The sequence below is a fragment of the Macaca fascicularis genome, chromosome 1, assembly GCF_037993035.2.
Source record: "Macaca fascicularis isolate 582-1 chromosome 1, T2T-MFA8v1.1".
In the NCBI taxonomy this organism is placed as follows: Eukaryota; Metazoa; Chordata; class Mammalia; order Primates; family Cercopithecidae; genus Macaca; species Macaca fascicularis.
This window is the reverse complement of record NC_088375.1, coordinates 101,882,192-101,895,299: the sequence shown is the minus strand read 5'-3', so window position 1 is coordinate 101,895,299 and position 13,108 is coordinate 101,882,192. Positions and strand designations below refer to the sequence as shown.

The window sequence follows — 13,108 nt, the reverse complement described above, 5'->3', positions numbered from 1 at the left end:
AACACGTATTTTGTGTGCACTCAAGTGCCTATGTGTGTGTTGGGGCCTACATTCTCCCTGCCACAGCTTTCTAAGTTTATCTAGGTTGAGACTCACCATCTGTACGTCTACAGTGAGGCCCACATGATATCTGTATGTTGGGTTTACTCTCTGTCTCTCTCTGTGTGTTTGTGTGTGTGCCACTGTTTCTGCACTCTAGGAGAACCAACTCGCATACAGGAAGATCCCAATGGTAAAACCTTCACTGTCAGCAGCTCGGTGACATTCCAGGTTACCCGGGAGGATGATGGGGCGAACATCGTGTGCTCTGTGAACCATGAATCTCTAAAGGGAGCTGACAGATCCACCTCTCAACGCATTGAAGTTTTATGTATGTCATGGGCTTGGGGATGAAGAAGGATGAGATATGAGATGAGGACTAGGGTAAAAGAATGCAGGTGACTGTGTGTGAAACAACACGCACAGTTAAGTGGATAGGTAGAAAATGAAACAAGGACTGCCAGGACTAGGTCAGGGTTGACAAACTCTTTACAGAGGGCCCAGTAATGAATATTTTAGGCTTTGAGACCCATACTGTCTCTGTGTCAACTGCTTAATTCTGCTGTTGTTGTAGGGACGCAGTCATAGACAATATGTAAACAAATGAGCTGGGCTGTGTTCCAGTAGAACTTTATTTACTAAAGCATGCAGGTGGCAGGATTTGGTCCAAGGGGATACCAACCCCTGGGCTAGGCCAGTGTAATATAGCCAGACTGCAAACTATGGTGGTAACTGTAGTAACTCAGGATTCCCAGGAAGTAGTTTCTAGTCTGCACTCCACCACTAACTAGCTGTGTGATATTCGGAAAATTACTTTACCCCACTGAGCCTGATTCTTTATTTGCTAAGTGAAAGCGGTGAGCATGGGGATCACTACAACTTTATCTCAGTGTAACGTTCTATGATTTCAAGAAAATATGGGTGGTAGGAAAGCACAGTTTCCCTGGCATCGTTATTCCCAGATCTTTTCCTTACTGACTGCTTTTCCATTTGCCCGAGCTCCATGTATTTTCCTGGGATTCTGACCTGAAATGGCCACTGTCACTTTCACTACTCCTAGCCCTTCCAAGGACATTCTCACCCTCTATGGAATTTGCCTTTAGTATGGTTAGGACACTTCTGAGGAAGTTTGGAAATGGGAATTTCTCATCGGAGGAAATTCGGAAATTTGTAAAGAACAGCCTTTCTGGGTGGAGGAACCAAAGGGAAAAGAATCAGCGAAACCCCAACGGGAGAAGTTAAGAGTTAGGAAATGGTGCATTCCCTGTCCTAACTTACCTAAAAGTTGGGCAGTTTTCAAAATAACCAAACCCCTTCATCCTCTTCTTGTGGAATCAACTTAGGCCCAATTATTTTCCTTGCTTCACTGCTATTTAATAATATCTTAGACCCATTACTCAAACTTCAACCTGAGGTAGGTTTAGGGTGGCATCGCTATTCATTTAGCAGACTCAGTCCACAGGCAGACAATCCAGATTCTAGCTGCAGTGCTGCCGCTTACTAGCTGTGCTCCTTTGGCCAAAGCATTTCATTTTTCTGTGTCTCCTGCTTACTTCACTAAGTTACTGTGAGGATAAATAAAACAGTGCACGTGAAAGAACTTTGTAAATGTCAAAGTTCTATATTCCTATAAGGTACTTCTCTAATTATTAGCTCCTAGTGTGAGGCCCTGGCCTGGAGCTTTCCCCCCCTGCCCTTTGTTTCCTGGCCAGAGCTAAAGCCTTGGTCCCCTGCCTGAGCCCCAAAGACTCCTCTGTTAGATACCAGACCATCTGGCAGTTACTTGCCAGGGACCCTTTTGGCCCAACTGTGATCAGCAGTCAGTCAACAAATGCTATACTTCAGGCACTGTGCTAGAGGTTTCTATGGCTGTGGGGTCCCAGAACACCCATTCTTTCACCTGGCCTGATTCTCTGTGTCCCATTTGATTTGGCTGAAACACGTTCATTAACTGGTTGTTAAGGTTGGCTCTATCCTTAGGGGAAGCTCAGTCTCTTTATCTGTTGTTCTCGACCAGCATCTGGTTGTATTGTTCTGAGCGGCCATCTGGACCTAGCCTCCTAAGCAGCCCTTCGGCGTCAATGGCAGATGCCATTCTTCCTTCACAGAGCCCTTCCGTATTGTGTCAGTGCCTTTTTGCAGCCAAAATATGACCCCGGTCTCTTGCTGTTTCAAAGCTCTCACTTCGTGTTTGGACTGACCATTCAAAATGATGTTTTGTGTTCAAGCATTGCTTCTAGTTCTAAGCTCCCTTGCAGAGCAGAGAGAACTGATAAGTTGTGAGCTCAATACGTGGCAAGTTCAAGTCTATTTGTTCTGTAAAAAATATGTATTAGGTCCTTCCTATGTGCTAGGAAGTTTGCTAGGCACAGGCAAACCACTCATTTCCCTTCTCAGCTTTCTGTTCAGGCATCTCTTAGAGTCCCAACAAGGACAGACCTTCCAGAATCCTATCACACAAGGCTGCAAGAGAAGTTGCTCACTTCTTCAATAGCAATAATGGTCCTCGTTCATAAGAATTAGGAGAAGGAAGGTCTTTGTGGCGCTTCTTGGGCTGCGGAAACATTTAGAGGTAGAAGCTGTAGTGTGCAACTAAGCGAGGGAATCTCCTAAGCTGTGTGGGGAGGTTTTCATTGACACCATTTCCTTCTCCACAGACACACCGACTGCGATGATTAGGCCAGACCCTCCCCATCCTCGTGAGGGCCAGAAGCTGTTGCTACACTGTGAGGGTCGTGGCAATCCAGTGTAAGAAGATCCATTTCCTGGTCTCCTCCTTACTCTCCACATTCTCAGATTGTCTTCTTCACATAACAGCTCCTTCCTATCTCCTCTCTATTGTCTGACCTGAGCCTCTCATTTCCCTGACTGTCCAATAATGTCCACCTGCAATTAGTTCTTCTGCAAAGCAGCACAAGTTGAAAGGGGCCACTCCCTAGCTCAGTCCCTGAGTTTCCTACAAAGGCCAAGTTAAAGTAAGATACGTCAGGAGATTTCCAGCTTCCCCAGAACGAACCCCAAGAGTCCACCTGGAGTATAGCAGCTCCAATGTCTCTGGTCCTGATAATTTCTCCAGCCTCATCAAACAGTCCTTGACATCCCTGCTCCCAGTTATTTTTTTTTCTTTTAGCTCCCTGGCCTATGCTCTCCTGAGTTCTTCTGATTTGTCTGCCTCGACAGCCCCCAGCAGTACCTATGGGAGAAGGAGGGCAGTGTGCCACCCCTGAAGATGACCCAAGAGAGTGCCCTGATCTTCCCCTTCCTCAACAAGAGTGACAGCGGCACCTACGGCTGCACGGCCACCAGCAACATGGGCAGCTACAAGGCCTACTACACTCTCAACGTTAATGGTGAGCCCTCCTCAGTTCTCTTCCTCCAGAATCTCCTTTCTCTGTCCATCATATTCCCTTTTAAAATACTTCTTGATAACATCCCCAAACTGTGACGGGGAGTGGAGGAAAGGAAAACCAGCCCACCACTGGGGTCCCTGAGGGCTTAGGTCCCAGGTCCACTCTAGAATGTGAAATGGCCGCTTAGTGAAAAAACATTAGAAGGGTGGGCTCTCATCTGCCTTTCTTTGGTGGTGGTGGCCTGGGTGACACCATCTTCCATCCCCTGCACTTGTCTGACAACAAGAACAATAATTCTGTGTGCAGAGGCCCCAAAGCCTGTCAAGTGCAGGCGCAGGTGCATTTCCTTCTCTAACTGGCTCTTCTCAGAGTTGCTTCTCCTAAGATTAGGTATTGGGTGCAATGCAACTGCTGTCGTTTTTTAATCTGCCCACCTTAAGCACACGGTACTGGGTCTGGACAGAAAATAGAGAGAAGCTTGTACTATGCCAAGAGACAGAATCTTTTCTCAGATGCTGTATCTTCTAGAAGGACCAGGTGCTGCTCCTTCTCTAAAGTTCTTCTCAAAGCTGTGACCACAAAACCCAGCTTCAGGAGTTGTGGCAGGGTGGCACAGAGGCCCCTTTATGGAGAGTTGACGGGGGATTTTTTTGAAGATCCCAATGGCTGTGGGTCCCACCAGAAAGTCTTATAGACCTTTTCTCAGAATAGGGGAAATGCATTGTCAGGGAACTGTCAGAGGCTCCCTTACTTGAAACACTCATTAAAACAGTTGGGGGGATAAGAGCCAGGCCTCCCAGCGATAAGAGGTTTGAGTTCTTGAGATCAGAATGTCTAGATGGGTGATTCCCACTCCAGCGGCAGACCTCAGCATGTGGGAGCTGCCTCAGCACAACAAGGCTATTGTAGAATGCCAAGAGCAAGGACAATGCACTGAGCTCCGGTCTCTGCCCCCAGATCTCTCCAGACCAATCTGATGATGATTGGCAGTGAGAGAAAGTTCTTATGCCCTTGTGGTTGGTATCTTGCTGATCTCCCCTCTGCCCTGTGCTCAACAGCCAGGCAGAGGGAGTCCTGTGGAACTGCGTCTGTTTCCAGTGCTGACACCTGGTGGTAGAGGGAGCTACTGCTTCTTCTTCGAGGAATATCCTTAAGTGGGCCTGACTGGAATGAAATTAAACGCTGTTCTAGCTAGAGACGGGGGCCTGTAATTGAGGACCCCAGAGGTCGTTTGGCTATGGAAACCTGTGCTTTTCTAAGGAACTGCCATTTCCATAGCCTGTGGAATAAGTATCCAGGATTGATTTTCCATGTGGGCTGTGTCTCACATACTCCCTGAGAGAAAGACAGCAGGTAAACTCACTGCTTCCTCCAAGTTACACCATCACCTCCACCCCAATCATATCATAGATTCCCTGGACTCATCCTCTCCCTTCCTCCCAAGCAGGGCATAAAAAACCAGAACACAAATGTTTTCTTTTCAAATAAGGCGTACACAGGCAAGGAACTGAAACGCGGGCCCAGCCAAGCCTGAGGAGACGTAAGGTAGGAAAGACAAAATATGTAAGGAGTCAATGAGGCATTAAGACTCAGGCTGAGCCCATGGAAAACAGCAGCTCTCCCATGGGTGGGAGAGTTATGTCTATGGCTACCTCAGAACCGTGTGCTGGGCCCATGTGAGTCCTCAGATATTTGGGACTCTGGCTGTGCTGCTACTGTCTTTGCCACACCCGGCCCAGTCTGTGCTGTTGATCCTCTATACGGGTTGTCAGTCCTCTGCATAGGTTGCCATAGAGGACAGATGCTGTATATTCAGTGGCAGGGACATCCACTATCATGAGAGAAAGCACCTCGTCCTTTGCACAAACCTTTGGAGGGTGGCAAAGTGAAGACGGAGTCCCACGCGTCCTCGAGAAAGACAAGAGGCCCGGGGTTTCACTAGAACACTAAACTCTCCTGAACACTAAACTCCCCTGAACACTAAACTCCCCTGCTACAAAGGAACAGTGTTCTTTACATAGGGGCCACAATCTGTCATCTTTCGTAAGGTGCTGTCAAAGTGCTTAATTCTTGGCTCTATCAGCTTTTACTGCTCCTTCCCTATCTGATCTTAGGGCAGTGGGTGAATAGGCTGAGAAGGCCCTTAGAGCTAGGGGAGCTGGCTCAGAATATCAAGCAGACAGGAGAGTAAGAGGCCATGGGGACAGAGAAGGAACACTCTCATAACCCATAAATTAAAAAGAAAAAGAGGGAGAAAAGAAAGAAGGAAATAAGGGCAGAGGGATGGAGGAAAGAAGGAAGAGAGGAAGGAAGGAAAAGAAGAGGGGGAGTGAGGGAGTCAGGGGGGAAGGAAGGAAGAAAGGAAGAAATGGAGGGAGGGAGGGAAGGAAGGAGAGGCATTAAAGCAATGATCTTTGACCGAGGTCAAGCTTCGGTGCCAACAACTCAATTTATATGACTAGGTATGGGCAGATTTATTTATTTATTCATTAATCCATCAATTTGTTTTAGCAAATACTATAATCCAGGCATGGCATATAAGCACAAAATAAGGCATGACGAATGATGCTGCTCCATTTTCCTGATGTTAGTACCTGTTCCCTGCAGTGTAAGACTATTCATGTCCAAGTTGGAATGCTGTAAGATAAGGGCTTTCCCCAGATCTGACTGTGTGTGTTGCCCTTTCCTCCAGACCCCAGTCCGGTGCCCTCCTCCTCCAGCACCTACCACGCCATCATCGGCGGGATCGTGGCTTTCATTGTCTTCCTGCTGCTCATCATGCTCATCTTCCTTGGACATTACTTGATCCGGCACAAAGGTCAGAAGCACAAGGAGAACATCAGCAGAACTTTGGAGGGGCAGGGAGACCAATCAGAGGCAGGCGTAAGGAGGAGCAGACAATGGAAGGGGCCTTCAGAGACTTGTCAGCCCTTTGGAATGTTTAGGGAATGAAAAATGGAGCCAACCCTATCATTGCCAACCCTGTGATAACTGAGCACCACCAACCCCGCGGTGTAAAGCCTGATCACTTGGGGATGGTCCAAGTGAAATCAAACCTTCCCACTCAGTCAGCGGTTGCTCCCATGCTGCTCTACCTCCAGGTCTCCTGCTGCAAGACAGAGAGATCCTGAAACCGCATCTCCATCTCATTGCTTCCTGCACTTTCTTACTTTCTGTCTGTTTAACCTCATTTTCTTCCTCTTTGATCTCATTGCCTTTCTTTCCTCTCCCACTTTTCTATCTTCTCTCTTACATCCATACCTTCTCTCTACCCTCTTTTCACATTCCTTCCTCTCAGACTTCCTACTCTGCTATTAATTCTAGCCAGCAGCCTGACTCCATAGACTGGTCATACATAAGCCAGATCTCAATTGCTTTGCTCATGAAGCTGACATAGCAGTTCCCCCGTCACCAAGTTGCGTGCACACGCATGCGTACACACACACACACACACACACACACACACACACACACACACACACCTCTCTTTCTTGCTTTGTATTATAGATGAGATTCTACTTAGGGGCAGGATTCATTATTCATGAAGGGTGTGGTCAGGTGAGGGATGTTGGAAGCAAAATGCGAATTAGGTAAGGTGGAGTAGAGGAGAGCTATTGGCAAGCCAAAAATGACTTGAGCGGTGTGTGAGTGGGTGGGTGAGAGAGTGGGCAGGGTGGACTCAGAGGTTGGGAAGCTGGTCCTGAGAGGAGAAGCCTCTGTTTCTACACAGGAACCTACCTGACACATGAGGCGAAAGGCTCCGACGATGCCCCAGATGCGGACACGGCCATCATCAATGCAGAAGGCGGGCAGTCGGGAGGGGACGACAAGAAGGAATATTTCATCTAGGGGCGCCTGCCCACTTCCTGCGCCCCCCCCAGGGGCCCCGTGGGGACTGCTGGGGCTATCACCAACCTGGACTTGTACAGAGCGACCCCAGGGCCGCCCCTCCCGCTTGCTCCCCAGCCCACCCACCCCCCTGTACAGAATGTCTGCTTTGGGTGCGGTTTTGTACTCGGTTTGGAATGGGGAGGGAGGAGGGCGGGGGGGAGGGGAGGGTTGCCCTCAGCCCTTTCCGTGGCTTCTCTGCATTTGGGTTATTATTATTTTTGTAACAATCCCAAATCAAATCTGTCTCCAGGCTGGAGAGGCAGGAGCCCTGGGGTGAGAAAGGCAAAAAAACAAACAAAAAAACAAGACCTTGGAGTGTTAGGAGGAGAGTGAAGGTAGAGGGGCGAGGAAGGGTAAGGGGCAGGGCTGGTTGGGAGCTGGGCACTCTCACCACCCCTCCTTTCAGCCTCTGCAACAGAGCAGCTTCCCAGACTTCTCCAGGAACCCAGAAATGGGATGGTTGTCGACAAAGGTTGGGAGTGGCTTTTCCTCTGGTAGCCATGCACCTGAGCACTACGAACAAGGAGGCAGGTGCCACCCTGACACCCCTCCTCCATAGCAATGGGAAAGTGATGAGTAGGGGAGTCCTGAGGAGATGTGGCCTGCAGAAGACACGCAGCCATGCAAGCAACCAGGGCTTTAACCTGGGGAGGACGCAGGTCCCTGCAAGGAAGTGTAGATTTGGAGAGGAAGGAAATGAACAAAACTGGGCCCTTTCCATAGGAACTGCCCTTGGAGATTGCAGAGGGTGGCTGCCCCTCCTTGCTCCAGCAGCTGTGGGAGAGGCACTGCTCTGGGGCCTGCACTGCCTCTGCCTCCCCTGCTGAGGGGCCCCTCACTCTTGCCCAAGACTCTGGATTGTTGCATGGCAACCACTCCTCCCATGGCATTGCTCAGCAACTACTCCTCCCATCCTGGCCACCCTGTGCCCCCTTCCTGGTCCCAACGCCAGCCCTTAGTCCTTCCTCCCTCAGCAGCCAGGCAGACGTAACAACAAAACTACTAAAAGGAGCTTCACTGCACTGAGCTGTTTCCTGCCCAAACTAAGGGAATAATGTGAACTGTGTGCACGTGTGTGTAGTGTGTATACTTGTGTGCATGTGTGCGTGTGTGTGCATGTGCGTGTGAGTGAGAGGCAGAGCAAGGGACTGAGGAGGAGGGCTAAGAGCCAGGGGTCCTGGGCAGGTGGACAGGGCTGTGGGACATGTCGGGGAGGCTTTGGGAATGGGGTATTCCTAGTCAGGATTCACACCTCACCTGGGATGTTGTTCCATGCTGGTATTTCCTCTGCCACCCCCAATGCCCATCCGTCTTGGAGAAAGGAGTCCCTGGGTGTGTGTTTGCCCAGCTGTCCATTCTCTCTCTCCCTGAAACCTGAAACACAGAGCATTCAGCCCTTCCCTGGATTTCCCTCCTCTGAGCCATGGAGTCAGTGCCACAGCCTTTGCTATGCACCTCTCAGGCCTCTCCTTGGCATTGACCCTGGAACAACCTACCACCACCTATTTCTCCCATAGTCTGTACCCAGTGAGTTGAAGGCTGGGTCCCCACCCTTCCTTTTGGTTTCCTGTCTTCCTTCTCATGGCCCCAGCTGGTTGCCGTGGAGATGAGGTTCCTGGTCCTCCCTGTCCTGGCCGGACTGCCCCGCCTCAGATCCAGGATGCCGTTGGCATCGCTCCCACCCTCTGCCAGCTTTTCCTCCCTGCTCTGACAACGGGCATGCAAAAAGGGGCAGCTGCCATCTAGCAGGTCTGCCCACCCCCTTCAGTTCAGGTAATACCGTTTTGAATCTTCCAGCCGCTGGTTAGGGCCCTGGGCACCACACGCAGCCCCTCACCTAAGCCAGGGCCTACTCCTCTTACAACAGCAAGGGGGCCCTGGGGCCCCAGGCCTGTCGAGCTTTTTGTCTCCCAGCACCCGCTTTTGGGAAAATGACTTTTCCTCTTCAAGCTGAACCACTCTGTCCATATTACACAGAAGCCATATTTGTACGGGGGGGTGGGAGGGAGAGGGGCTCTTGTGCTGTGTGTGTCTGTCCAAGGTGGAGGGTGGGGAAGGGAGCAGGGAGGGGACCGTGTATCTTTATAATCTTTCTAACTCTCCTGTGCTAATCTCAGAGGGGCCACCCTCAATATATCTGGATTATCCGTGTCGTTCAGCTGCCTCCTTTCTGCTCCTCTTGCTGCTGCTGGGATGTGTGTATGTGAGGGTCTTCTTCCCATACCCCTTGCACGTGGTGCCTGGTGCCTCAAAAGGTGGTGTGTCCCTTGCCAGGCCACTTTCAAGGATATCTATGTACAGCGACAATATAACTCTCCAAGGGAGAGAAGTGTGTTCACCTCCTTTTGCTAAGCCCTTCCTTTCTGGAGAGTGTCTTGGGGGGCATCTGACTGCTTGGCCCCACCCTCTGCCAGGCATTGCTGGAGAATGTTGAGACGGCGATGGAGACACCATCGACCCCACCCTGGAGAGCATCACCAGACACCACCAGACAAAACTCACTTTCCAGCCCCTTCATGTTGAGCCTGAAACTTGAGCTAGTGTCTGGGGAGAAAAGGGGGAAATCTCTACGAGGTACCCATCCTTCTGCACCTTGGGTCTGAGGTGCTTGGCCCCTTAGGAAGCCCTACATGAATGGGACAGAAGGTCTTTAACAACACCGGGGATGAAGCAGCCGATGCTGTTTTGGACAAATGAAACAGTGTCCCCTAACCAGCCCTTTCTATCTCATTGCTCTCACTTGGACACGCCACGGCTCACCATTCCCAATGCCCCCACTATGTCTCCCCAACTGAGGAAATAAAAGCAGAGAGGGGTGATGAAACAGTGAAGATCCTGGGTAAACAGCTGAGGAGGGGAGGCAGGGGGAAGAGGCCACTAAAAAGAAGTGAAATGGGCTTAGGAGAATCGGCCTCCCTGCAGGGTACATGCTCTTTCTCTCTGCTGGCCACCTCTGCCCCTCAGTGAGAAACTTTACATATTGCTAAGATGCCTGACCAATGAAGCAGTTCCAGAGACTTTATGTCCCTCAGTAGAAATATGAATAGAGATCACCCTGTGGGCAATGGTCCCATTTTAAAATATGCTGTCCCATTGTCCCCTAGAGCCTACTTTAACTTGTCAGACCATGTATTCCACTTCTTATGCAAGAGGCATGCACTGAGCCTATAGGTGGCTAGGCACACACCCAATAGCTCCCTGAAATGGCTTCATTAGGCAGCCTCGACAGCCACCCCAGCCCTCCCACTCTCACACTGAAACACCCAGACCTAGAGATAGCCAGACACACCCAGACGCCCGCCAAGCCCCTCACATACAGATATGTGCACACTGATACACAGCAAACGTACACAGAGATCAGCACACACAAAGAGCCCACACCCACATGCACACACCCCTCAGGTGGGACGGATTCGACCACCACCACCTTTCCCCCAAACACATGGCTCTTGAACTGCCTTTCCTTGGATCAAGTTCAAGAGGATGGAGGAGCAGTGAGAGTCAGCCGCCTTTCCACTCCAATTTCCCAGCACCTCCCTTATCTCTGCTTCACAAGTCACCCAGCCCCCCTCTTTTCCTTCCTTGTGCTTGAAGAGTCTCTACTTGGTGGAAAACCCCCTGGTTTCTCAATCTCCCTTTCCACTTCAGTAAAATGCCCACTTTCTGGTCCCCACCTTTTTCCTGCGTGCAGTCCCGACCAGTCAAATCCAACCTCAAAACAGGAAGCCCCGAGGCCAGTGCCCCCCATAGACCTGAGGCTTGTGCAGGCAGTGGGCGTGGGGTGAGGCTTCCTGATGCCCCCTGTCCCTGCCCGGAACCTGATGGCCCTCATTAGTCCTTGGCTCTTATCTTGGAAGCACAGGCGCTGACAGCCGTCCCAGCCCTTCTGTCTGTGAACCAAACGGTGCCATGGGGAACTGTCTGCACCCGGTGAGTATGGGGCCAGGCCCCACAGTCCTTTACCCCTATGCCCCTCATTTCCCCTGCTGTTTGCTCCTCAGTCTTTATATATCTTCCTTTTCCTCCTCATCTTTTCTCCCTTCCCTCTTTTTCCTCTTCCTTTAAGGTAGTTTTCCTTCTCTCCTTCCTATGCTAGTCTCCTGGCTCCCTCTTGTGTCCCTCCCTTTGCCTTTGAGTCAGTTCCATCTTGGTCCCTTGGTGCCTTCCCTTCTGACCTTGCACTGCTCCTCCAGCCCCAGCTGCCCTGGCTTCCCCAGGACTGTTCCTGCTCCGGATCTTCAGGCTCCCTGCTTTGTCCTTTCCCACTGTCCGTACTGCATCTGACTCCTGCAGAGACCGTATTCTCCCACCCGACCTTCCTCTCTGTCCTCCCCTCCCACCTGCCCCTCAGTTCCTAGGAGACTCTTCCGGGGTTACTCTGATGGCCTCCTCTGGGTATGTCCTCCAGGCGGAACTCTCCCCCTCAACTCAGAACTCAAGTCAGCTGAACAGTGAAGATTTATGGAATTATTCCTATGACGGGAATGATTCCTTCCCAGATGTAGACTACGATGCCAACCTGGAAGCAGCTGCCCCCTGCCACTCCTGTAACCTGCTGGATGACTCTGCACTGCCCTTCTTCATCCTCGTCAGTGTCCTGGGCATCCTAGCTAGCGGCACTGTCCTCTTCATGTTTTTCAGACCTCTTTTCCACTGGCAGCTCTGCCCTGGCTGGCCTGTCCTGGCGCAGCTGGCTGTGGGCAGTGCTCTCTTCAGCATTGTGGTGCCCATCTTGGCACCAGGGCTAGGTAACACCCGCAGCTCCGCCCTATGTAGCCTGGGCTACTGTGTCTGGTATGGTTCAGCCTTTGCCCAGGCTTTGCTGCTAGGGTGCCATGCCTCCCTGGGCCCCAAACTGGGTGCAGACCAGGTCCCAGGCCTCACCCTGGGGCTCTCTGTGGGCCTTTGGGGAGTGGCGGCCCTACTGACACTGCCTATCACCTTGGCCAGTGGCGCTTCTGGTGGACTCTGCACTCCGGTATACAGCATGGAGCTGAAGGCTTTGCAGGCTACACACGCTGTAGCCTGTCTTGCCGTCTTTGTCTTGTTGCCACTGTGTTTGTTTGGAGCCAAGGGGCTGAAGAAGGCATTGGGTATGGGGCCAGGCCCCTGGATGAATATCTTGTGGGCCTGGTTTATTTTCTGGTGGCCTCATGGGGTGGTTCTGGGACTGGATTTCCTGGTGAGGTCCAAGTTGTTGCTGTTGTCAACATGTCTGGCCCAGCAGGCTCTGGATCTGCTGCTGAACCTGGCAGAAGCCTTGGCAATTTTGCACTGTGTGGCTACGCCCCTGCTCCTCGCCCTATTCTGCCACCAGGCCACCCGCACCCTCTTGCCCTCTCTGCCCCTCCCTGAAGGATGGTCTTCTCATCTGGACACCCCTGGAAGCAAATCCTAGTTCTCTTCCCACCTGTCAACCTGAATTAAAGTCTACACTGCCTTTGTGAAGCGGGTGGTTTCTTATTTTGTCTGGGGAGAAGGAGAATGAAGAGAGAGACATTTTTATGTCAGACTTTCTTGCCAGTGTCTGTTTCTATAGCTGGCCTGGGGAGAAGGTGAATGATGAATAAACATCCTCAGGGTGCGCAGATGTTCTCTTGAGGTGTGGGGTCACTGTCATCTCAAGGGAGAAGAGAAGAGGAACCAGAGCATGAGGGGAGTTGTTAAACCAAGAAAACCCAGAAGGGATGGCTTCACTGGAAGAAAAGCTGTTCCAGGAAGCAAATGGAATAGGAACCAAAACTGAGAGATAAACAGGGAAGAGTGATGACAAAGCCCAGAGCAATACCGCCTCCCCCTGTCCGACCTGCCCAGCCTCTCTCTGTCTT

The 13,108-nt window shown here is 51.1% G+C and overlaps 2 protein-coding genes across 5 annotated transcripts in view; both read left to right on the top strand.

Moving 5' to 3' along the window:
• The window catches only part of CADM3 (cell adhesion molecule 3), a 31,763-nt gene extending 22,330 nt beyond the window's left edge, over positions 1–9,433 (top strand). For all 4 annotated transcript variants that reach the window (XM_045399486.2, XM_045399480.2, XM_065543949.2 and 1 more), the window contains 5 exons: positions 200–370; positions 2,697–2,787; positions 3,220–3,389; positions 6,082–6,207; positions 7,120–9,433. In XM_045399486.2, coding sequence (XP_045255421.1) covers positions 200–370; positions 2,697–2,787; positions 3,220–3,389; positions 6,082–6,207; positions 7,120–7,238 — 677 coding nt within the window. In that variant the 3' untranslated portion in view covers positions 7,239–9,433. The remainder of the gene's footprint in view (positions 1–199; positions 371–2,696; positions 2,788–3,219; positions 3,390–6,081; positions 6,208–7,119) is intronic.
• Positions 9,434–11,110: 1,677 nt separating this feature from the next.
• ACKR1 (atypical chemokine receptor 1 (Duffy blood group)) lies at positions 11,111–12,728 on the top strand. Its single transcript, XM_045399537.2, has 2 exons — positions 11,111–11,210; positions 11,689–12,728. The coding sequence occupies exons 1-2, from the start codon at positions 11,190–11,192 to the stop codon at positions 12,676–12,678; spliced, it is 1,011 nt and encodes a 336-aa protein (XP_045255472.2). The 5' UTR covers positions 11,111–11,189; the 3' UTR covers positions 12,679–12,728.
• The last annotated feature ends 380 nt before the right edge of the window (positions 12,729–13,108 follow it).